Genomic DNA, 25,578 nt, shown 5'->3' with positions numbered 1-25,578 from the left:
CAATTTCTTGTTACATTCGGTGTATGCAAAGCCTTTGGGTTTTCTCAAGATTCTCAAGGATATGCATTATGGAAAAGTGTCCAGAGGCTCAAGCTATCAGGTATGCATGTGATGTCTGTGTTTCTGTGTTAATGCATTCAGCCGTGAGCTGTGTGTGTACATGCGTGCGTGTGCGCGCGTGTGAGTGTGTATGTGCATGTCTGTGTGCATGTCTGTGTGCATGTCTGTGTGCATGTCTGTGTGCATGTGTGTGTACGTGTGTGTGTGTGTGTGTGTGTGTGTGTGTGTGTGTGTATGCGTGAGCGCACGTGTGTAGTAACTCCCCCAGGCTTTTTCTTCAACTGCATTAAATCAACCACAGTAGCTTAGTCGAATCATAGGCTGCTTAGTAGTTATGCAACCAGAAGATCTCCCCAGGGCTAATATAAAGTAATACGCTGGCTAAGATTCCTCTTGGCCAATCCCTGTGAAGTTTGGTAAATCACACAGTTGGCTTGGGAGCCTGGCTTTGCTCCCAGAGATGTCTCTACCCACATCACCTCCTTGGGAGGGGGGAAAGGTAGTAAAAAGGCAAGAGCTACGGTAATATTGGAGCGCCGGAGCATGTGCACAGACACACACGCACACACACACACACGCACACACACACACACACACACACACACACACACACACACACACACACACACACACACCTCCCTTCTCTTCCTTTCCCTTCCCTCATGGTTCTCCTTTGATGTGAGCGTTGCTATTCCTCTCGGGGAGCCACCAGTACCAGCTCAGCTCTGGCGAATACATTAAGAAGCTGCAGCAACGTTGTTTATTTATACTCTAGTGTGATTCCTCATCCCCCACCCCGAGGGAACCTGGCCATCCACATGTAGCATTGAACCTCTCTGTCAGTGGTCTTAATTAGACGGCAGAGTGAGGTAAACGTAATTTTATGTTTTTTAAAATATTTATTTTTATGTTTTTCTCTTGTCCTTTTCTGTGAGGGTTTTCATGAGCTCTTAGACCTTTTCTAAAGAGGTTAGGGAACCTGTTTTCTGTGTTTATTAGACTGTTCCTGTACATGTTTTATAGATTTTTCTTCTCTATTGATTCTTTATCTAATGTACACGGGTTTGTATATAGAGGTTAAGTCTTTTACAAGGGCGATCTGTCCCAGAAGTAGTAACAAGCATTAACAAATTCATAAAAATGTCTGTACCTCTTCATCTTGTTGTACCCCATTTTCTGTTTTAAGGCTAACTTGTTGTCATTCCTTAAAGATGTAGCTTAGGTGTGCCCCAGGGTTCTGTCCTTGGTCCAATGGCTTTTTGGACAAGCCTCATTTGAGTTGACTGGTTTTGAGCCCAAGTGGAAGGCAATCCATTAGTCAGTCTAATGGAGATAATTATGTGGTCACAAGTGATCAATGCTGATGCTGCCATGTTAAACATTATTTGGTCATCAAGATACCCACAAATTGTCAATATAGATGATTTGTGTTCTACTTGTGCAAATCTGTATTTGCACATGTATAGGTGAGTAGTTTACTAGTATACTCATATGTGTGTTATTTCTGACTGTGTTTCGTTGACCCTCCAGACCTTTCAGCGGAGCATATGGATCATGTGACCCAAGGGTCAGGGGTCAGTAAATGCCACACAGGTCCTATAGGCATACCGCCCACCGTGACACTGAGACTCTCCTACTCTTTTAAACAACGGTCTAAACCCACCATAGGTCACACAGCAGAGCTGTGTACTCATTTAATTTCATAAGCTGATGATTTCTTCTCCTAACGTGGAAGTGGCTGTCTCAAGAGAACGAGAGGGGGGGAAAAAGAGAGAGAGAGAGAGAGAGAGAGAGAGAAAGAGACTGATTGTAGTGGTTGGTAAGGGAGAGGGTGGGTAGGAGGTTAAAGGCACAATCCAGGATTTGTTCGGCTCATGATACTGTTGAATTCATGATGCACACCCATTTATTCTCAAACAGTATGACAATAAACTGTCCGTTACCAGATATTTTCAGGTACCGTGCCAGCACGCTTACAGTTCGCAGAAGCGTCTTGTGCTGTGCTCGTAAGTAATTTAATAAAGATAACGATATCAGGCATGGTACAGTAAGCCACCCATGTGGAAAAAGAGTATCGTAATTCCCAGCTCATGCTCTTTTCATTGGAAATGATGGGAAGTAGATAAGTAATGTCCCTTGGTTCAGCTCCGGCTTAAGCATTGACTAACATCTGATCGAGCTGATCCTAATCTCTTTAACTCTGCCTCTCCCCTCTGTGATTCAGTCATCTTTAACTCTGTCCGCCATGTTGGAGAGGACAGAAGTACGGCACACACTGTGTAAGCGGTCCTCTGTGACTCAGTTGGTAGAGCATGGCACTAACAATGCTTAGGTTGGGAGTGTAATGAGTGCAATGTAAGTCGCTTTGGATAAAAGCGTCAGCTAAATGGCATATATTCATATTCATATTCATATTAAGTGGTGCATACCATCAAAGAGTAGGCCACCAACAAAAACATAAACGATGGAGCAACTTTATCCTCTTACATTATTCATGGTTCTTGATAGATTTTTCATGGCAAACACACACACACACACACACAGATCCCTTGTATCCCTGTTATGTCATCACTCTAATCTTAACCTTATCCCCCCCGTTTCCATACTCCATGCTGACCGAATGGACCCTAGATGTCACACACACACACACACACACACACACACACACACACACACACACACACACACACACACAGACACACACACATATACATTATCCATTATGAGCTTTTAATGTACGACAATAACAATGCTTCAATGTTTGTAATTCCTTGTGTTGCCAACTCCACACACAGCTGCACAGGTTCAAAGTGGCATCAAAGCTTCAGAGAGAGGAGAAGGAGGGGGGAGGGGGGAGGAAAGTGAACAGATGACCAGGAGAGGGATGGAAGGAGGGAGTGAGTGTGTGCTTGGGGGGGAGAGGTGGGGGGGGATAGACAGACGAATAGACAGATGAATGTTCCCTCAGTTCAGACTGCCCTAGATGATGTGCGATCAGATGGTTAAATATAACGGACTGTCGTTTCTGTCGAAAAAGAACAGATTGGATAGAAGTCTCTTCTCTGTTTGGATAGAAGTCTCTCTCATGGACGCCAGGAAAACATTCCATTTGAAATCGTTAAAAAACTGAGTCATCCCCACGGCGGGCTGAGTGTGGTGTGGCATCTGTGGACTTGAGCTGAGCCGAGCCGAGACGAACTCCTCTGCCCGTCCGTCTTAGCATTCTCGGCACTCCTGGATCCCAGACGCTGGATCGATCGATAGGACGCGGAGATGTTCTGTGGACCGGTGACACGCTCCTCGAAAGAGAAACCGGGCACACTCTGTCGTCATGGAGATCGGTCTGTGGTGACTGTGGGGAAACTCTTGGCCCATAGGATGTACCAATTGGGTGGCAGTGTAGCAGTACCTCAGAAATGCATACTGGTGCAGATAGGTGAGTGTGTGTGCGTGTGCGTGTGCGTGCACGTGCGTGTGCGTGTGCGTGTTGTATGTATGTATGTATAGAGGGCAGTGGATGTGACCTTTCCCAGATACAGAGTGGTTATGGACAACCCCTCTACTCCCTTCCTTCTACTAGCATTGTGACTGCCAATGGCACCTGGTCCTAGCATAGATTATTAGTATTTATTTATATATATTTTTTCTTATGATGGCTGATGTATAGATGATTCACTTACTTTAGACTAAATGTACTTGTTCTTAAGTCACTTTGGATAAAAATGGCTGCTAAATGTCAAAAATGTATAAATGTACAGTCTCCTCGTATAATTGCTCCTCATATCTTGCTTGACGCGTAACAGATTTCTGGACGATATGTCAACAGCTTAACCAAATGCTACGTAAAGGGAAGTTAATTTGGAACGTGTGCTATTGTTTATATGTGTGCTATCGCGAGACTGATCAAAATGAGGGACGGTTTCGTGAAACTTATAAAAAATAAGCCTGGATTTTCTTTTAGCGATGTTGATGGAATACCCCCCAGATGTGTGTGTGTGTTTGTGTGTATATAGACAAACATAAACGCAGTCCTTCTAGCTATTTATAGAACCGGAGTGATGTTTATGTCATGAGAGAGTTAATCTCCCCAGAGAGCCTCTCAAGAGAAATCACTCTATTATATGTTACTGGAGCTCCTTGTGTTTATGAGTGTGTGTGTGTGTGTGTGTGTGTGTGTGTGTGTGTGTGTGTGTACAGTACAGGTGTATGTTTTTAGAAGAGGCTACAAAGGTTTGTGTTTGCTATGTATAGTAATGTGCTGGATATTTTTCAGTGGCTGAATTATTTTCTATTTCTAAGACTGCATGGGCATCAAGCGAATCCTATTAGACTCGGCACACCATGCAGCAACTGTAACCTATTTAAATTAAATTATTAAATTAACCAGGCAGCATCTGTGGCCCTTCAGAGTTGTACTTTGCCTTTAAGGCAGAACTAGTTAGGGTAGCCAGCAGCAGGCTTGCCTTATTGTGTCACAGCATGAATACTGTATGGAAGAGGAAGCAGATGTTGCTGAATATGTATGTTTGTAGTGATGAATAAGTTATGATTCTAACTAGGATCAAGATACAGCAGAGGTCAATTCCACTCACCATCTTCACAGACAAGAACGGGGGGGATCTGTTAACGCTACTGATGATGATGATGATGATGATGATGATGGGCCTACCCAGGTGTGTGTGCATTATGCATTCTGCGTGTTCTGCCCTGTAGGACAGGCTTTGTTCATTGGACCATCACATCCTTCCTCACTGCCCCAATTATACGCTGTTTGATTTGTCTGAGCCTCTGGTTCAGCGCTGCTTTGATGTGCGCTCTCTGCTCTACGCCGACACAGATGACGAGGATGTAGACACACACACACGCACACACACAGACACACACACACACACACACACACACACACACACACACACATATTAGATTAACACTGAAGGTGTGTGTGTGTGTGTGTGTGTGTGTGTGGGAGTCACAGACCTCTATCTAAGACCTCTATCTAAGTGCTCTTCCACTCTCTCTCTCTTTCTGTCTCTCTTTCTCTCTCTTGCCCTCCGCTCCCTCCCCAGAGAGGTCAAGGCAGGGGAACCAGTAAAATCAACACATGTTTTATTGAATGTTTTTACGTGTCATTTCTAAAAATTATTATTATAAAAAAAATGTTCCCACCTAAATGGAGTCAGTATTCTAGTTCTGCTCAGGTGGGTTTTGTCAGTATTCTTGTGGTGAGTATTTCTCCCCCGCATCCTGTAAACTACTGGGACCAGGCAAAGCAAGTCACAGTCACAGTCACTGTCACCTTACGCAGGACCTGGGGTCTTAGTGCAAGTCTAGCAAAGTTTGGCAGGACATTCATGTAAGTTTAAACACTAGGGCAGATAGATGGAGGAGAGAGAGCATGCATTTGCTTTTACTTAAACGAATAATCTGTTTCCCCAATTCTCTGTTCTCTCTCTCTCTCTCTCTCTCTCTCTCTCTCTCTCTTTCTCTCTCTCTCTCTACGTTTTCCTTCACAAGCATCTCTTCTCTTGTTTCAGGCTCTTAGTGTAACACACTTATGCATCTTTTACTGGAAGGGAGTTGGGGAGCATTGTGCACATGTATAATGGATCATTCAGAAAAGCAAAACATTGTTTCCTCACGCAAGTGTCGGTGTCGCTTAAAGGCACTAAGGTAGACATAATATGTGTCACCTTCTAATGCTTTGGTCCGCATATTGGGATCTGATGATTAAATGATCAGACTTTTCTTTCCAAAAATGTGAATACATTTCCGCGTTGTTGAAAATCAATGACACATCGCTAGTCAACTAACACAGATTGTTTTGTGAGCCTGCTAACAATGTAAAGTAGTGTTCTAATCTAGTTAACTAGGTAGCAGTGGGGATTACTCACCGAATCCAGTGCGTTACAGTGTTTTGGCTTGACTAGCGAGTTTGTGTTGTGATTCTCAACAACGTTGAAACGTAGTTCCATGTTTCAAAAGAAAGGTCCAAACATTAGGATCTGATGTAGTTCTCTCTCTCAATGGCTGTGTTAAAAGGTGTGTGTTGGGAATTGTTGACATGATAAAGAGAGAGGTGAGTAACAGGTACGTATGTTTGTTTGTACAGATCCCCCCCCCCCCATTAGCTTTCACTTTACCTTCTGGTTCCTCTTTCAATTTTAGTAAGCTACTGGAATGTTCTAAGCAGTTTCTAAGCACACAGTGATGTGATGTGTTTCCCATCGACCATCCCCTGCGGCTTTAGTAGAAGGCATACTCACTTAATTATGTGCAACGTTGACACTATGAAGGGGGCCAAGTCTTAGTATTAGTATTGGCATTGGTCACGCCTCTGTTCATGTAGTGCTGGAGGCAGCCATTGCCCCTGGAGACCCCACTGCTGATGGAAATAGAAAGCTGCTACTTGTGCCTCGGTTCCTGTAGATTAGATTTTTTCAGATTAGATTCAACCTTTTTGTCATTGTACAACAAAATGTATTTGTTTTGCTCAAGGCACAAGGTCAGCTGTAGTCAGTGCCCCTGGAACAATTAGGGGTTAAGTGCCTTGCACCTTAGATGATGATGCCAGCAACCTTCCAGTCGCCAGCTCACATGCAGCTCCCTCCTGAGGCGGGGATCGAACCAGCGACCTTCTGATTGCTAGCCGCCCTCTCTCACCTCTAGGCTGCCTCTAGGCTACCTGCCGCCTGCCTGTAGTGCTGGAGGCAGCTATTGCCACTGGAGCCACCGCTGCTGATGGAAATAGAACGCTGGCCGCTACTTAAGCTAGAGACTCTCCCTAGACTCAATCTACATCAAAACCAAGGAGAAATCTATGGATTTTTTCGGTGTGGAGAGGGAGAGAGGGAGAAAGGGAGAGAGAGAAAGAATGAACAGGTGGTACGGTTTGAGTGATCAGACACAGCAAAGAAAAACAACACAGCTCTGCCTGTGTGCACAAACTTGTGTGTGTGTAGGTGCACGTGCGTGTTTGTGTGTGTGCACGTGCATGTGCATGTGTGTGGGAGGTGGGTGTTCAGGTATTGATATACTGTGTGTATTCTGTTTGCGTCCATTACTGTACTTGTTATGGAACAAGACATCCGGTTGAGTGAGCATTGGTGCATTACTGCGTTGTCCTACGCCTGGGGAGGTTAGTTACAGAGGGCTCTGGGGTGTGTGTGTGTGTGTGTGTGTGTGTGTGTGTGTGTGTGTGTGTGTGTGTGTGTGTCTCAGAGCTATGAATTGAGCATAGGGAAGGCAGAGTGTCATCATACCCAAACATACCCTCAGGCAGAATGTGTATAAATGTGCCACAGAGAGCTTGTGCAAGTGGGAGGTGATTGACAAGATGTGTGTGTGTGTGTGTGTGTGTGTGTGTGTGCGTGTGCGTGTGCGTGTGCGTGTGGGTGGGTGTGGGTGTGTCAAATTCAATATATATATGTTGGTTTTTGAGCTACGGTACGATCGACTGATGGATTTGAATTCTGTACATCATGATGGAGAAATAGGGAAACACGTAGAAATATACAATGGACATATATAACACAGGGTTTCCGTTAGAAAAATTTGCCGCCGGACATGTGTCCGGGAAGATTTCGATTTACCGGACAAACGTGAATTATTCCGGTCATCATATTAAAATATAATATAGCTGTTTGTCGCGGTGATTACTGTTGTGTAGTGGCCTATATATGCCATTTAATGTCTATTTCTCATCTGATACGATTAAATGCGAGCTATATAATATATAACATGATTCGCATGCGCGCTATGCCATTATGTCCAGAGCTGAACGGGCGCCTCACTGGGAACTGAACAGACAGCATCGATCAATGAACACATTACGTTAACTGAAGTTTGTTAAATTGTTTGGGATTAATGTGAGTTTTCTATTTTCTCTTTCCAGTTTTACCCTTTTTTTTTTTAATCAATAAAACAACGTCATTTCTATAACCAGGTCTCGCTGGTTGGGAAGGCATTTAGTTTAGCTGCCTGTCAAATCATACTTAATCGGACTCGGGAGTATGACAATGAGGAGAACATAACTGTTTATTGATAAACAATTGATAGGCAGGTTGGGATACGATGAAATTTTAATTAGGTTTTTTCTCTCTCTCTCACTCGCTGTCTCTCACACACACACACACACACACACACACACACACACACACACACACACGCACACACGCACTCACCCGTGGTGGTCAGCACGGTGCTGGTGAAAAACAGGGAGGAGATGAAATCCCAGTTGGGTTCGCTGGAGTTCCCCAGCACGGACACGCCGTAGTTACTGGTTACCTACCTCCAGTGCCCGGGCCAGCAGCTCCTCCAGCCGGGCGTCGGACACGCACGCGTTGTCCCGGAGGAACTCTGCAATTGTTCGCGCAACCGGTGCGACGGCGTCAGCCGCCTCCATCTCTTCAGAGCCAGACTTCTCCTCATTGCTAAGCTTACTTCTCCTCATTGCTAAGCTTACTTGGTTTTGCCATGTTTACATTAATTTAATCGCTCGCTATGGTGCACTTTGAGCTGCAACGTTTGCGTATGGTGGCCCGCTGCGCAGGGTTGCCAGATGGGCCGGGTTACCGCCGAATGGGCTACTGGGTTTAGCGGTAATAGACTGGTTAGGCTGTATTGTCAATCCCATCTGGCAACCCTGCCGCCGCTGTTTCGCATCTAGGCAGCCGCTAGCCTACACATTAGGAGTCATCATCATGCCGGCGTCAAATCATATAATAATAAAAGAAATACATAGCCTATATATTCGTCTTTTTTAAAATAGAAGGAATCAGAATGTGAACTTAAGCGAATTGTATTCAAATTGTGCTTAGAGGGAATTATTTTCACCGGACAATATGACCGACGAGTTTTAAATTTGTCGGACTTCAACAAATTTTACCGGACAAAGACCGGTAATTACCGGTTAACGGAAACCCTGATATAACATTAAAAAGAGTAATTGATCAAACTCAATTCAGAAAACCTAATAAACATGAATCTGCCTTTGAAACTTTTCATGTCAATGACATTTTGGTCATCAATGTATTTGTATTTATGATAACAACAACACTTTAGGCACCAAAAAAAACAGAATTTGAAAGAGTCAGTCTACATCCTGTGCAGACTAGTTTGCCTCAGAGATCTCCACTGCAAAATTAAAAACCCTCCAAATCTGTTTTAGGGGACATCAGACCATATGTGAGTGTGCACTTGACAATGACAATGACAAATCTTCAAAGACAAATCTACTACTACTGTATGATTTCCCCCTTTTTAAACCCTTCCTAACATCATCTTAACCTTTAGCTTGCGCTTGGTGGTCACATTTAATATATAGGAGGGAGACTAGAGGAGGAGGATTAATAAATAAATAATTAATAAATAATAAATCATTGCACCAGTGTAGAAGCGCATCCCACATGCATGCCATGTAGCAGAACACCGGAGTTCACATTTGCTCTCTGTGTACGTGCGTGCGTGTGTGCGTGTGCGCGTGTCATTAAAAAAGAAGGTTAGTCTCAGAGCATTGCACAGCTGGGGAATAAAAAGTATTGAGTGAAATATTGTAGGTTGCCCTTTTGGAGGTTGCCCTTTGGAGTGTTTAGGTGTTGTTCAGACGGTTTTCTGTGGCAGCTCCATATCCACATCTTTGCCTGAGTGGCCAAACTATTAACCACACATGAGTACGCTTATTAGTTAATTTGATAAACTATGTTCTCTTTCTCTCTCTCTCTCTCTCTCTCTCTCTCTCTCTCTCTCTCTCTCTCTCTCTCTCTCTCTCTCTCTCTCTCTCTGTACTGTCTGTTTTTGTTCCCTTTTAAGCTTCCAAACCTTTTCTCTTTTTTAGATAACTTATTCTGTCTGTCTGTGAGATCATGCTGAGTTGGTGGGTGGCTGGGTGGCTGGGTGTGTGTGTGTGTGTGTGTGTGTGTGTGTGTGTGTGTGTGTGTTACTGAAGAAGACAGTGAAGTTGCATCAGATATGTGTACTGTGAGTGAGTCTGAAAGCTCTAGATGTTCACTTTGTAAAGTTATTCTCTCACACACACACACTCGCACACACACACACACACACACACACACACACACACACACACACACACACACACACACACACACACCTCCCTCCCTCTCCCTACAGACCAGGCCCTCTGTATCTCCACAGTATGATCTCTGTTCCAGTTCACAGGCCTGGCTCGGCTGTAGTGACTTTCAGAGCAGTACTGTGTGTGTGTGTGTGTGTGTGTACGTGCGTGCGTGCGTGCATGCGTGTGTGTACGTGCGTGCGTGCGTGCGTGTGTGCGCGTGCGTTTTCAAATGGACACACATTAACCTACGAATGGAACCAGCACCTTCATCTAATGCAGCGGTCACTGACCCCTGTGTTGTTGTGGAGTTTGTCAACTCCAAACCCACCTGTTCAAACTGGCATACTCACTTTAATCTGTATCCTGTGTCCTTGTACTCCACCTCCTGTTGTTTGTTGTTCTTTTGTTTAGTCTTAACTGTGTTTGACACCTCGTCACCTCCACTGTTTTTAACCTGACTGTATTTTACTATGTATCGCCCTGTGAGGTGTCCTTGGGTGTTCTGAAAGGCTCCATACAAATAAAATGTATTATTATTATTATTATTGTTACAGTCACCCATGACGACACATCTTAGCTGCCGCACTCATGCAGACTGTACCGCACGGCACACTGGAATTTGTTGACAATTCTGTTTCTGTTTTTCTAAATGTAGAAAGACGCAGCGACAGGCGAGGGCATACTGTACTTATATGATAAAGCGTCAACCCAACCCTTCACTGTCAACCCAAATAAAGTATTCAAATGTGTGTGTCTAGTGTGCGTGTGTGTGTGTGTCTATGCTTCTATGTGTCTGTGTGTGTGTCCATCCCAGGAGCAACAGCATTCGTCATCAAGGACAAATCTCCTCAGTATAAGATCGAAGCGGCAACACTGGACTGGTCTGAGGTCAGGGGGAAACTTTGGCGACAATTCGGTTTTTTATTCCCAAAATGTACAAAAACGCAGCCGAAGAGCAAGAAGAGTATACTTATTAGTATTTACTGATAAAGCGAGGCCACGGGTTCTGCCAACCGACGACAACCTCACTCTCTGGTGCCCTGCGAGCCTCGGACCCAGGCGTGACCCAACAGTACACGTGGCCTGCAAACTGCAGCCCTTTCCAAAGAAGAAAAAGCTAAAGATATTGCTCTGTTTCTGTCAGCTGTCGTGGGAAGCTTAGCTGTGTGAGCGAAGACGCTGTTAGCGGTTATCCATCACTGTTTCGGTGTCTGATCTGTTGGACCCTTGTTGTTATATTTGGGGTTCTTTGATGTAATGCTGTGATGTCACACTGTCAACCCAAATATAAGTATTCAAAAGTGTGTGTGTGTGTGTGTGTGTGTGTGTGTGTGTGTGTGTGTGTGTGTGTGTGTGTGTGTGTGTGAGAGGAGGAGAAGGTGTTACCTGTACCGAGTGTCCTATGCTGATGCAGCTACTAATGTTTGTGTTCAAGAATGTTATTGTAAAATGTGAACGCAAATAAAGATACTAAAATATGTGTGTGTGTGTGTGTTTCTCCACAGTGGAGCGATGTATGAGTGTGATGCAGTCGGGGACTCAGATGGTGAAGCTGAAGGCGGGGTCCAAGGGCCTGGTGCGGCTCTTCTACCTGGACGAACACTGTTCCTGCATCCGCTGGAGGCCGTCGCGCAAGAGCGAGAAGGCCAAGAGTAAGTATGCCGACACACACGCACATACACACACACGCACATACACATACACATACGCACACACACACACACACACACACTGGTTGACAGACGTTTGGTGAACAAATGGAAGTTGTACAACAGCCAGTAGCTGGTTTTGCAGACAGATGGTATTTAAAGTTTAGTTTGTCAGGCAGTCTGGTCTCTCTCTCTCTCTCTCTCTCTCTCTCTCTCTCTCTCTCTCTCTCTCTCTCTCTCTCTCTCTCTCTCTCTCTCTCTCTCTCTCTCTCTCTCTCTCTCTCTCTCTCCCCCTCTCACTCACTCCCCCCCTCTCCCTCTCTTTCTCTCTCTCTCTCACTCTCCCTCCATCTCTCCCTCCATCTCCCTCTCCCTCTCTTTCTCTCTCTCAGACATTAATCTTGCTGTCCCTCTCTGCAATCCTAAATCCTCCACCAGCAGTTATGTTGTTATTTTATCTATTCTTCTACAGGTGTTAAGTTATCTATCTGAAAGAGGCCTCATCTTTTGTTATGTATCTATTCTTCTGCTGGTGTTTAGTTATCTATCTGAAAGAGCCGTCATCGACACCTGACACTTAAAATCCCACTTTTTGTGTGTAGGTGTCTCTCTCTCTCTCCCTCCATCTCTCTCTCTCCCTCCATCTCTCTCCATCTCTCTCTCTCTCTCTCTCTCTCTCTCTCTCTCTCTCCCTCCATCTCTCTCTCCCTCTCTTTCTCTCTCTCTCTATGTAAACTGCCTGCATAACATAAGCCTCTTAGTCCGTCCCCATTTACATGATTAAACAACCAAACAGACCAAATAATTGTGTCTAAATCTGTACCTGTCTGTCTGTGTCTGTCTGTGACTGTGTCTGTCTGATTGTGTCTGTGTCTGTCTGTCTGTCGGGTCTGTCTGTCTGTCTGTGTCTATGTCTGTCTGTCTGTGTCTGTCTGCGTCTGTCTGTGTCTGTCTGTGTCTGTCTGTGTCTGTGTCTGTCTCTGTCTGTGTGTCTGTCTCTCTGTCTGTGTCTGTCTCTGTGTCTGTCTGTCTGTGTCTGTCTCTCTGTGTCTGTCTCTGTCTTTGTGTGTGTGTGTGTGTGTCTGTCTGTCTGTCTGTTTGTCTGTCTATTGTCAGATTAAAAGTCAAAAGGAGGCTAGAGTTATGCTCCCATGGATTCTGAGGTCACAGTCAAAGCCTAGCAAATGAGATTGAAATGTCAAGGAAAGAGAGCATGCAATGTTTCATGCTTATTTTGATCACTTTGGTCGAACTAGGACTCTATGGGCCGGTTTCACAGACAAGGTTTAAGGCTAGTCCTGGACTAAATCACACGGTCAATATAATTGTTATGCACACCTTAAAACTGGAAAAGCCAAATGTGGTGGAACCCCAGAGAAACAGAGACAGAGGCCAGGAGAATATACAATGATTTATTAAGGATGATATACACAAAGAAATAGGCCCTACACTAACTAGTGGAAAAACAAACATAAGGTGTGATGCAGGCGATAGTTATGGGGTGTGTAATTATACTATGTGTGTGTGCGTGTATGAGGTCAGGGGTGTTGTATTATGTGCTGCGATACTACCCTAGTGAGCAAAGTCCGAGATCCAGAGGGGGTAGTCAAGGGGAATGTCCAGGGGTCGGGCCAGGGAGAGTGATCCAGGAGAGAGTAGTCCAGAGGGGAGTCCAGGGGTCGAGCCAGGGAGGGAAATCCAGAAGAGAGTAGTCAGAGGGGGTCCAGGGGTCGAGCCATACAGATAGTTATGTTCAAGCGTTGGATCTCCGTCTGTAGCAGGGTTAAGTAGGCGGCTGTCCAGGTGGTGATTGGGACAGCTGGGCTGAAAGGTAATAGCCCACACCTGCTGCAAACAGAGCCAGAGATCCGGCCCACTCAATCCGGCCGGGAGGGGGCGCCAGAACGAGGCTCACGGGGGCGTGTCAGATTAGGAGGCACAACAATAATATCTCCATTGAAGATGCTTTTTAGTCCAGGATTGGACTTAAGCCCTGTTTGTGATGCCGCCGGCCCTGTCTTTATATGTCAGAGTATATGTCGGTTGCTAATGATCCTGTGTGGCTCAGTTGGTAGAAAATGGCACTTGCAACTTCTTGTGAGTTTAATTTCCTCTGGGACTGTATAAATACAAACATTTATTTGGATAAAAGGGTTGTCTAAATGGCATATATTGAAATATGAGGAGGTGCTCAAAACAGGCCGGAAAGAAGCCTAAACTTGAAGTAGTATTTGATTTGATTTGATTAATTTGAAAGAGTTGACCTTTAGTCAAAAGGTCAAAAAGACAGTTGACAGTTATGTGTGTGCTGTACGCAGACGGAACAGGACATTATTTACTGGAGGCTATGTTTCTTCACAAAAACAGAATCAAAGAGAGCTGAGCTGTGTGTGTATATGTGTGTGTGTGTGTGTGTGTGTGTGTGTGTGTGTGTGTGTGTGTGTGTGTGTGTGTGTGTGTGTGTGTGTGAGTGTCTGGAAACTGAAATGTTTGGAGACTGGCTCTCCCTACAAAGGCTTATACGGTTTCACTTTATCTGAGCTGTCATTTAGTACTCAATAAAGGAAGAAAATACTTTTTTTTTTTTTTTAGCTTAAAGGTTCTTCTTTTTGGTTGCATTACTTGACAAAAAGTAAATTCTATTTTTCATAAAAGTAGAATCCTACTTTTCAACCAGTTTAGATAGTGACTAGTAGAATGAATTCCATTGATTTATTGTTTTACCGACTCAGGATTGTCCTTCTCCCTCCTTCCACAGTCACCATCGATTCGCTGTACAAGGTGACAGAGGGCCGTCAATCAGACATTTTCCACCGGCATGCCGACGGAAGCTTCGACCCTGCCTGCTGCTTCACGATTTACCATGGCAACCACATGGAGTCACTGGACCTGGTGACGTCGAACGCAGAGGAGGCTCGGACCTGGGTGACAGGACTACGCTATCTGATGGCCGGGATCAGTGACGAGGACTCGCTGGCCAAGAGACAGCGCACGCACGACCAATATCCTTTTCCTCAGCCCAGAGGGATCACATACAGTGTGATTCACATATAATCACTCTATAGCCCATACAACGGCCATTTTTCTTGAGAAAAACATTCATACTTTTAGTTTTTAGTTTTTAGTAGAGAAACTGTACAGGGAGGTAGTGGGGTAGTGAGGAGGTCCTTAGGAGGGACAGTTAAGATGCCTGAAGCCTGAAGAGATGGGTCTTCGATCTACAGCGGATAGATAGATGCACATATGATGCACGTACAAAGTCTAGCCCATACAATGACCATTTTTCTTGAGCAAAACGTTCATATTTTAGAGTTCACCACCTCATGAACTGCAGCATGTAATAAGCTGGAGATCATAATATGGGGGCACCTACCAAAAGCTTCAAGATTGGAGATTCAAACAAGCTTGTTCAGGGCTTTGCGGAGCTACAGAGCTAAGCCTGAGTTTCTCAAAACTCACCTGGGGCAGTTTGGCAATTGTTATCGAGCCACGGTGACAGACTGGTCTGTTTCGCTGTTAGTGTCGTTGGTGATCACCACGGGCGCACGCATGCATGCACGCATGCATGCTTATCTCCAAGCCTGTTGTCCTTAACCAGTGTGTGGTGTCAACGTGGATGAAGCAGACATTCGAGGAAGCTGATAAGAACGGAGACGGTCTCCTGAACATGGAGGAGATCTACCAGCTGCTGCACAAGATGAACGTCAACCTGCCCCGCAGGAAGGTCAAACAGATGTTCCAGGTCAGCCCGACAACGGCTTATGGTTAATGTAGGACTTACGCGGATGTTTTAATTAATTTAAGAACATCCACTTGTTATGGCAAATTATATAGCAGTATTGGAGAACTTTAGCACAGATCCTTCAGGAAGAGTGAGTGAGTGCGTCAGTCGGACAGTCAGTCAGTCAGTCAGTCAGTCGGGCAGTCAGGCAGGCAGGCAGTTAGTCAGCCAGTCAGACAGCCAGCCAGCCAGCCAGTCAGCCAGCCAGTCTGCCAACCAGTCAGTTGGGCAGGCCGTCAGCCAGCCAATCAGTCAGCCAGACAGTCTGCCAGTCAGTCAGTCAGCCAGCCAACCAGCCAACCAGCCAGCCAGTCAGCCAGACAGTCTGCCAGTCAGTCAGTCAGTCAGTCAGCCAGCCAGTCAGCAGGCAGTCAGTCAAGCACGGCCAGAAAGTGCTAACAGTGCTATTAGAGTACTATTAGAGTACTATTAGTAAGTCTGCTGCTACCTAGAATCCCTCCCCAAAAACAATCACATAACGCTTTAATCTCAAAAGCTCAAAAGCTTTATTACATGTTTTCACCTCGTACATTTTTGATGGAGTTCATGATGCCGCCTTCTTACCCTGGATATCAGGGACCCCTGAACCCCCTAAGCCAAGCTCAATTCTCCTAACAGCAGTGTGATGGTGGCTTGAGCTGGCATGATTAGATTTGACATTGGGAAGAACGATAGCAGGACTTTTAGGTCATAGTGTCTTTGATAAAAGGCTCTCTGTCATATCGCATTGGGCTATGAAATACACACATGCGCACGTGCACGCACACGCACACGCACACGCACACGCACACGCACACGCACACACACACACACACACACACACACACACACACACACACACACACACACAGAGGTTCCCTAAGGACTCAATTTAGCTGTGTGTGTTGAGTGAGGACAGTGACGGGACAGAGCGACCCTGTGGTGGCTGCACCACTCGGGCTGTCAGGATCAAGACTGGAGTCCCAGATCAGATCTTAGTGAATGAGGACAGGGATAAGCGGGATGTTTACACAGCCTTTTCCATTCCATTTACATTGACGTTTGACATTTAGCGGACGCTTTAATCCAAGGCGACTTACAACAAGTACATTTGTCTAAAGTAAGTGAATCATCTATCCATCAGTCATCATAAGAAAAAAAAATCTAAATAAATACTAATAATCTATGCTAGGACCAAGTGCCATTGGCAGTCACAATGCTAGAAAAAGGAAGGATTCCTACCGCACAATAATATTTTCAGCCACTTGAGTTTAGATGATATTCAACTATCCCCTGGAAGTCCTACACTGTTGGCTTTTTAAATAATAGTAAATAATAATAAGGTTAAAAGTTTTAAAATTTTTTATTTTTTTTTTACATGCCACGATTGCTTCCTCTGTCGTCTCACGCTGATGACATCACTTCCCCCCTTGCAGGAAGCGGACACGGACGAGCAGCAGGGCACGCTAACGTTCGAGGAGTTCTCAGTGTTCTATAAGATGATGTCACTGCGCCGCGACCTGTTCCTGATGCTCATGGCGTACAGTGAAAAGAAAGACCACCTGACCCCTGACGAGCTGGCCAACTTCCTGCGCACCGAACAGAAGGTCAGAGTTCATAAAGACATAGAGCTCAGCAGCCAATGGGGTCACTCAGCCTATCAGCCTTAAATCAGCCGTGTAAAAATCTCAACCAATGGGGTTTCAGTAAATCAATCTACTCAAAACCACAAGTCGATAACTCAATTCTGATTAACTCTGCGTTTGGTTCTAGTAATCACTTCTCAATTATTTATTGTAAAAACATGAAAATGAATACGTTTTACTACAAGACTAGAGATGTCTAACTCGGGAAAAGAAAAAGTCTAAGAATCTGTAAGCCCTATGGGGAAAAAGTGAAGGCGGATTTTCGACTCGGAAGCAGATGCAAGTTCACTACCTGCATGTTGACTGTAGCGTTCTGAGCCCTAGATTACCCTGGACTACTGGGAAGAGATTAAGGAGGTTATGGATTATTGTGGATTATTACCGAGTTACTGTTCCCCCGCCTGCTCTGCAGAGTTTCAGCATAAATGTTCCTACCATCAGTCTAGCCAGGCAGTGACTAGAAATGAGACTGGTCCTGTAAGCCGATTTATCATGCCCAAAATGGGTCTGATTCTGGTGCATCTCTCTCTTTCTCTCTCCCTCTGTCTGTCTCTCTCTCTCTTCATCTCTCTCTCTCTTTCTGTCTGTCTCTCTCTCTCTTCATCTCTCTCTCTCTCTCCCTCTCTCTCTCTGTCTGTCTCTCTCTCTCTCTCCATCTCTCACTGTCCCCCTTTCACTTGCTCTTTCTGATCCCTTGTTTTGAAGCTGCAAGCCAACCCTGCTTGTTTGGGTGTCCCAATGTTGTATCAAGTGCAACAGGTTCAAATCAGAGAGTAAATGTATCATTCTGCACCTGGTTGCTGAATGGTAAGACCCAGGGGAATGCAGTCCAAATATCCATATACAGTGTCTTCCACAATTATTGGCACCCCTGGTAAAGATGAGTAAAAAAAAATAATTCTGGAGAAAAAAAATCTTTCATCAAGAAATAATTATTTCTAACAAAACCATGAGAACCAAATGTTTAGATTGAGATTAAATATGGAGGGTTACGTATGATTTAACATATTTGTATATATATTTTAAATAATTACAGCGGAATTAGGCAGGCACAGGGTTGTGGAAAGCTGCCCCCCTATGTATAGTACTGTATGTAATGTAGGTGTCTCTGGAGACACAGTGTAGGGGGGGGCAGTCCTGGCAGTCCTGCGTTGTGTTGTGTTTGTTGCACAAGGATTGCCACAGTCAGAGATGTTCTTTTGACCCAATTCAGCGTTTATTCAGAGTTGTCTCAGGGGATTTGCTTTAGATAAATAATAAAACCAGTCAGGTCCTGGCAGGTTAACAGTAGAACAAAATAACAAAAGACTGTGGGTTACCAATGATCATAGTACAGAATGTCTTTACATTACAGAGCGACTTACAACAAATACATTTGTCTTAGTAAGTGAATCATCTATCCATCAGTCATCCTAATAAAAAATAATCTATGCTATGACCATAGGCCATTGGCAGTTACAATACTAGAATACTTTTTTTTTTACATTACATATTTATAGTAGAGAAACTGTACAGGTGGGTAGTGGGGATGAGGATGTCTCTCATATCATGGAATTACAATTTAACATCAATGAAGCTGGTAAAGTAAATGAATAATAAAGACCCTAGCAGGCTAGCATTAAGCACCATGCTCACTATAGAGCAGGGGTGCTCACACTTTTTGGAACCAAGATCTACTTTTCAAGTAGCCAGTCTGCCAAGATCTACCAGTCTAGTTTCAACATCGCAAACGTACATGCACGTACTACAAACACACACACACACACACACACACACACACACACACACACACACACACACACACACACACACACACACACACACACACACACACAGTTCCCAGCCTGCATAGTAAACTCACAATACACTTCCCCTCTCTCTGTCACACAGCCACAGGAGAAGACCATCACAAACCCTCCCTCTTTGCTATTCTCGCTCACACACATACACACACACACACACACACACACACACACACACACACACACACACACACACACACACACACATTTGCCAGTCTGCATAGGGAGCCATAGCACAAACCCTCCCTCTCTCTCCCTCTCTCTCTCACTCTCTTACACACACACACACACACACACACACACACACACACACACACACACACACACACACACACACACACACACTCACTTTCTCTCACTCACACACTGACAGCCAGTCTGCAGTACCATAGCCAACTACTGATCCAACAAACAGAAAAGTAAACCAGATACAAAACAGGTAGTTCCCTAGTTTGAAAGGAGGAAATAAATGCATTTCTCTACCTTAGTGGGAGACCTGGCACTGGGAGGAGGCAGCTAGTTTCTAGTAGTCAGGGCTGTAGGAGCTGGTTGCAAGGTGTCATCAGCCACTGTGGATCTGTCATCGAAAAGGCAATCTGCAGCCTCGAGAAACTTTTTTCACAATTTCGCCGTCTTTGAATGACTTCTTGTGTTTAACAAGAACGTGACTGACGCGATAAGAAGCTATCGTTGCAGCCGTACGTTTTCGCTCTTTTGCCACATTTCCCTTCTTCGAAATAGCCATCGTAGGTTTGCAGATCAGACAGACGCATTTCCAATATCACATCGTGTAAAAAAGTCCTCCTCCCATTCTGGATGGAAGTTATACGTTATTGGTTTCTTACTTGGTCCAGCTTCTCCACTCATTTGTATAGCCTTTATTTAGTATTATATAGTAAATAGTAGAAATTGGAAGGCTAACTAGGTAATTAGTCTCGCCGGTATTTTGTATTTTGTAGTTGGTGCTGTTGACTGCGCATGCGTGGTGAACCGCGTGTTAGGTGTAGGTGAAAAGATCAGATCTCAGACTGGCTTACCTGTACGTCAATCAAGTGGCAAAAGCCATAGTGAGGATGGATGATAGGCGAATTTTTTTTCTTTTTTCTTTTTGTTCAATGCCATGCGATCTACCCATACTACCTTTGCGATCGACCGGTCGATCGCGATCGACGTATTGGGCACCCCTGCTATAGAGGATAAAGATGCCACTCAGAACATATAGCTTATTGTAAACAGGTCACATTTCATCAGCAGGTCACTGAATATTGTGGGAATGTACACATTATGAAAATAACAACGTATATGCTCATTTGTCAACTTATATCATCAATGTAACAGGTGCTTGTAACCTTAGACTGGGGAGAAGGGTAGGGGGCTTACTACCCAGGTCCGCAGGGGCCACAAAGGGATGTCTTGGGGGTAACAACCAAATAAGGGCATGGAATATGCAAGAATGTATCAGTCTGCTACACATACTTCATCTCCTATTTGTCTTTGTGAAGGCCAAGTGCCACATCGCTCAAGTCTAATAAGTCCAAGAGTAAGAAAACTGTGATTATTCAAGACTCAGTATTCAAAACTCCCATTGGATTTGCCTCTATTAGAAGTATTTTAAGGAGGTAAATTTGGCCGACTTGCCCCAATTTAGCAACATTTTGCACATGCAAATTGGAATCCCTAGTCTAAAGACTAAAGCACAGAGGCTGTGTACGTGTATGTTTGCACGTGTGTGTGTGTGTGTGTGTGTGTGTGTGTGTGTGTGTGTGCACACATGCGTGTGTGCATGCCTATGTGTGTGTGTGTGTGTGTGTGTTCCTGTGTGTGTGTCTTTGTTCATTCAGTTATGCCAGTGTGTGAGAGAGCATTTGTTAGTCCTCTGAAATGACGTGACCAACAAGGGGGGGTACAGAGGGAAATAACAAACTGCATCCCTGGAGGCCACGGCATGAGTGGCCTGCCATCTGACGCCCCTGTGCATGTCTCCCTGGTGTGTGACTGTGTGTGTGTGTGTGTGTGTGTGTGTGTGTGTGTGTGCGTTCTTTAAGGTCTCTCTTCTTCTCTCCCTGCCTCTCTCTCAGATGACCAACGTGACCACAGAGTACTGTCTGGACGTCATTGATAAGTTTGAGATGTCGAAAGAGAACAAACAGCACAATGTCTTGGGAATCGAGGGTGAGCCCCGTCACTCTCACGCGCGCACACACACACACACACACACACACACACACGCGCACTCACACACACACACACACACACACACACACATGATTCCTCTATTTCATTCTTTCCCTCTTTTTTAAAGCTTTCCTTTTTATAATCATAAGAACGTGTTGCGCTAAAGAGAACAATGGAGATGGAGAGAAGGGGCGGAGGAGGAGGGGGGAGGAGGGGGGAGACTAATTCAGGCCCATGGGTGCGAGACTAAGCGTGTTCCAATGTGTCTGACAGGTGAGACCTGTGTCTGATGCACATACTGCAGCCTAGAGATAAACCTGAGGTGTGTGTGTGTGTGTGTGTGTGTGTGTGTGTGTGTGAGAGTGAGTGAGTGTGTGCACGCACGCACGCATGTGTTTGTGTGTCTGTTTGTGTGTGCACGCAAGCGTGTGTGTGCGTGTACGTGTGTGTGTGTATTTGGCTCAAGGCTGTGTGTTAGGGGATTACAGTAGTAAAACTACAACAATAGTAAAACTGCAGGGTTATCTTACAGCATCTACAGCTACGGAACCGAATGTGTGCCCTCCGGAGGGTGTAGTACGTCTGTAGAAGACCCTCCCTGGAAGATGTGTCTTCTTCTCAGGCTCAAAAGCTTGATTCGTTTTTTTTCCAGGCACACCGAATTTGCTGGTAGAGTATGGATGGTAGAGTATGGAGGGTAGAATATGGAAGGTAGAGTATGGAGGGTAGAGTATGGAAGGTAGAGTATGGAGGGTAGAGTATGGAAGGTAGAGTATGGAGGGTAGAGTATGGAGGGTAGAGTATGGAGGGTAGAGTATGGAAGGTAGAGTGTGGAGGGTAGAGTATGGAGGGTAGAGTATGGAAGGTAGAGTATGGAGGGTAGAGTATGGAGGGTAGAGTGTGGAGGGTAGAGTATGGAGGGTAGAGTATGGAGGGTAGAGTATGGAGGGTAGAGTATGGAGGGTAGAGTGTGGAGGGTAGAGTATGGAGGGTAGAGTGTGGATGGTAGAGTGTGGAGGGTAGAGTATGGAGGGTAGAGTATGGAAGGTAGAGTATGGAGGGTAGAGTATGGAAGGTAGAGTATGGAGGGTAGAGTATGGAGGGTAGAGTATGGATGGTAGAGTATGGAGGGTAGAGTATGGAAGGTAGAGTATGGAGGGTAGAGTGTGGAAGGTAGAGTGTGGAGGGTAGAGTATGGAAGGTAGAGTGTGGAGGGTAGAGTATGGAGGGTAGAGTATGGAAGGTAGAGTATGGAGGGTAGAGTATGGAAGGTAGAGTATGGAGGGTAGAGTATGGAAGGTAGAGTGTGGAGGGTAGAGTATGGAGGGTAGAGTATGGAAGGTAGAGTATGGAGGGTAGAGTATGGAGGGTAGAGTATGGAAGGTAGAGTGTGGAGGGTAGAGTATGGAAGGTAGAGTGTGGAGGGTAGAGTATGGAGGGTAGAGTATGGAAGGTAGAGTATGGAGGGTAGAGTATGGAGGGTAGAGTGTGGAGGGTAGAGTATGGAGGGTGGAGTATGGAGTGTGGAGGGTAGAGTGTGGAGGGTAGAGTGTGGAGGGTAGAGTATGGAAGGTAGAGTATGGAGGGTAGAGTATGGAGGGTAGAGTATGGAGGGTAGAGTATGGAGGGTAGAGTATGGAAGGTAGAGTATGGAAGGTAGAGTATGGAAGGTAGAGTATGGAGGGTAGAGTATGGAGGGTAGAGTATGGAGGGTAGAGTATGGAAGGTAGAGTATGGAAGGTAGAGTATGGAAGGTAGAGTATGGAGGGTAGAGTATGGAAGGTAGAGTATGGAAGGTAGAGTATGGAGGGTAGAGTATGGAGGGTAGAGTATGGAAGGTAGAGTATGGAGGGTAGAGTATGGAAGGTAGAGTATGGAGGGTAGAGTATGGAAGGTAGAGTATGGAAGGTAGAGTATGGAGGGTAGAGTATGGAGGGTAGAGTATGGAGGGTAGAGTATGGAAGGTAGAGTATGGAAGGTAGAGTATGGAAGGTAGAGTATGGAGGGTAGAGTATGGAAGGTAGAGTATGGAAGGTAGAGTATGGAGGGTAGAGTATGGAGGGTAGAGTATGGAAGGTAGAGTATGGAAGGTAGAGTATGGAGGGTAGAGTATGGAAGGTAGAGTATGGAGGGTAGAGTATGGAGGGTAGAGTATGGAGGGTAGAGTATGGAGGGTAGAGTGTGGAGGGTAGAGTATGGAGGGTAGAGTATGGAAGGTAGAGTATGGAAGGTAGAGTATGGAAGGGAGAGTATGGAGGGTAGAGTGTGGAGGGTAGAGTATGGAGGGTAGAGTATGGAGGGTATAGTATGGAGGGTAGAGTATGGATGGCCAATGCGTTTTCAGAAGGAAGCGAAGAGAGAGAACCAGAGAAACCACCGAAGAGTTCTGCTGTTTCTCTAATGAGCTCAGATCTTTAAAAACTGCATAATTCATGTATCACTGCATTAGGAATGGTATTGCTGCTAAGCCTAATACGCATCATGAGCAGGGTTTAGAGAAATATATATATATATACTAAATATAGGATTTACATCTATTTTGTATTTTGTTGAACCCAAAGTTCTTCGTTCCTGCCTACCAAAAGATCAAGGAGTGAAGCTTTATAAATGTCGAAAAACATTTTATGGACTGATTACAGATGTTTCTTTCTTCCGTTTGTGTGTGTGCGTGTCTGTGTGTGTGTGTGTGTGCGTCCGTGTGTGCTTGTGTGCGTGGATATGCGTGTGTGTGTGTGTATGCGTGCATGTGCGTGGATATGCGTGTGTGTGTGTGTGTGTGCGTGTGTGTGTGTGTGTGTGTGTCCACCCAGGTTTCACCAGCTTCATGCGCAGCCCCACGTGTGACGTGTTCAACCCGCTGCACCACGAGGTGAACCAGGACATGGAGCAGCCGCTGTGCCACTACTACATCGCCTCCTCACACAACACCTACCTGACGGGGGACCAGCTGCTGTCTCACTCCAAGACCGACATGTACGCCTGGGTGCTGCAGGCCGGCTGCCGCTGTGTGGAGGGTGAGAGAATGCACACACACGCACACGCATGCACGCACACACACACATGTACACATACATATACACACACACCACACACACACACACATACATATACATACACACACACACACACACACACACACACACACACTCACACTCACACTCACACTCACACACACACACACATATACATATACATATACACACACACACACACATACATATACATACACATACACATACACACACACACACACACACACACATACATCTACACATACACAGACACACACACACACACATGCATGCACAGATGCAAGAACACACACGACACACACATGCACACATGCACTCACAGACGCATGCATGCACAGATGCAAGAACACACACACACACACACACACACACACACACACACATATATACACACACATATACATACACAGTGTTTCCTCCAGGATTTTTCACATTAGTGGCGGAGTGGTTGTCTTTCGCGCGCTCAAAACAAAGACGTAGTTTCACCAAAAACTAGAGGGTGGCAACAATTATAATTTCTTAAATAGCGGTTAGGTCATTAAAGCCGAGCAGGTGATTTTATATAGAAGGTGATCAAATACCAATATATCCTACAGCTGCAGCGCCGGTGGCCGGTGGCGCTGCTCTGTAGCGACTCGGGCCGGTGATACTGGTTTGCTTCAAGTGTTTTTATTTGTTTTTGTTCGTTTTGTGTTTTGTGTAATATGTCTATCAGCACATCACATACTCCAGGGAGAGACACAAAACAGTTTTGTGATTGGTCCGAATTTAGCGGGACATTTGGATTTCTCTTTTAGCCCGTCGCCGGTGCCTTTAATCCCGTATCCTAATCGAAAATGCAACATCATCAGCTCCACCGGTCACTCACGTACACACACAGCCCCCCGCCGTGTCCTTTCCCTGCTGCAGCGGTGCGGTCTGCGCGCACGGACGAGTAGTCATCCAGGTTGATCAGCGAGTCTGGGATTCCCTGGTGGAGCCACGTCTCGGTCAGAACCAAGAGATTCGCCTCTCGGTATTCAAAGCATCCATTCATGTTGACACGTAACTCGTCCGTTTTAGGCAGCAGGGACCGCACATTGCTGAGGATTATTGACGGCAGCGGTGGTTTGTTGTTTCGCCGACGGAGGCGACCTCGCCTGCGTTGTGGCCGTGGCCCGGTGTCTGTTGGCTGGGTGGAGTTCAACACAAAGTCCGGTAGTGGCTGAGGTGGTCGGAGAGACAGCAGCGTTTCCCTGGAGTATGTGATGTGCTGTATAGTTCAGTGGAGGCTCCTCCATAGAGGTGGAGGAGGCCTGGCCTCCCCAATAATTTGAGAGAAGAGAGAGAGATTTAAAAAAGCAATAATTATATTTTTTATCAGACACACAACATACAATTCA

The 25,578-nt window shown here is 45.3% G+C and overlaps 1 protein-coding gene across 1 annotated transcript in view; it reads left to right on the top strand.

The window, feature by feature from the left end:
• Nucleotides 1-25,578, top strand: part of plch1 (phospholipase C, eta 1) — a gene marked incomplete at both ends in the record, with an annotated part of 76,840 nt that overhangs the window by 15,658 nt on the left and 35,604 nt on the right. The window contains 6 exons of the mRNA XM_080531685.1: nucleotides 11,638-11,784; nucleotides 14,540-14,784; nucleotides 15,395-15,523; nucleotides 16,978-17,148; nucleotides 21,068-21,161; nucleotides 23,975-24,178. Coding sequence (XP_080387811.1) covers nucleotides 11,638-11,784; nucleotides 14,540-14,784; nucleotides 15,395-15,523; nucleotides 16,978-17,148; nucleotides 21,068-21,161; nucleotides 23,975-24,178 — 990 coding nt within the window. The remainder of the gene's footprint in view (nucleotides 1-11,637; nucleotides 11,785-14,539; nucleotides 14,785-15,394; nucleotides 15,524-16,977; nucleotides 17,149-21,067; nucleotides 21,162-23,974; nucleotides 24,179-25,578) is intronic.

Source organism: Nansenia antarctica (genome assembly GCF_963989245.1).
Source record: "Nansenia antarctica genome assembly, chromosome: 5".
Lineage (NCBI taxonomy): Eukaryota > Metazoa > Chordata > Actinopteri > Argentiniformes > Microstomatidae > Nansenia > Nansenia antarctica.
Note: the sequence above shows the minus strand (reverse complement) of the source record. Positions and strands in the feature narration are given on the sequence as shown.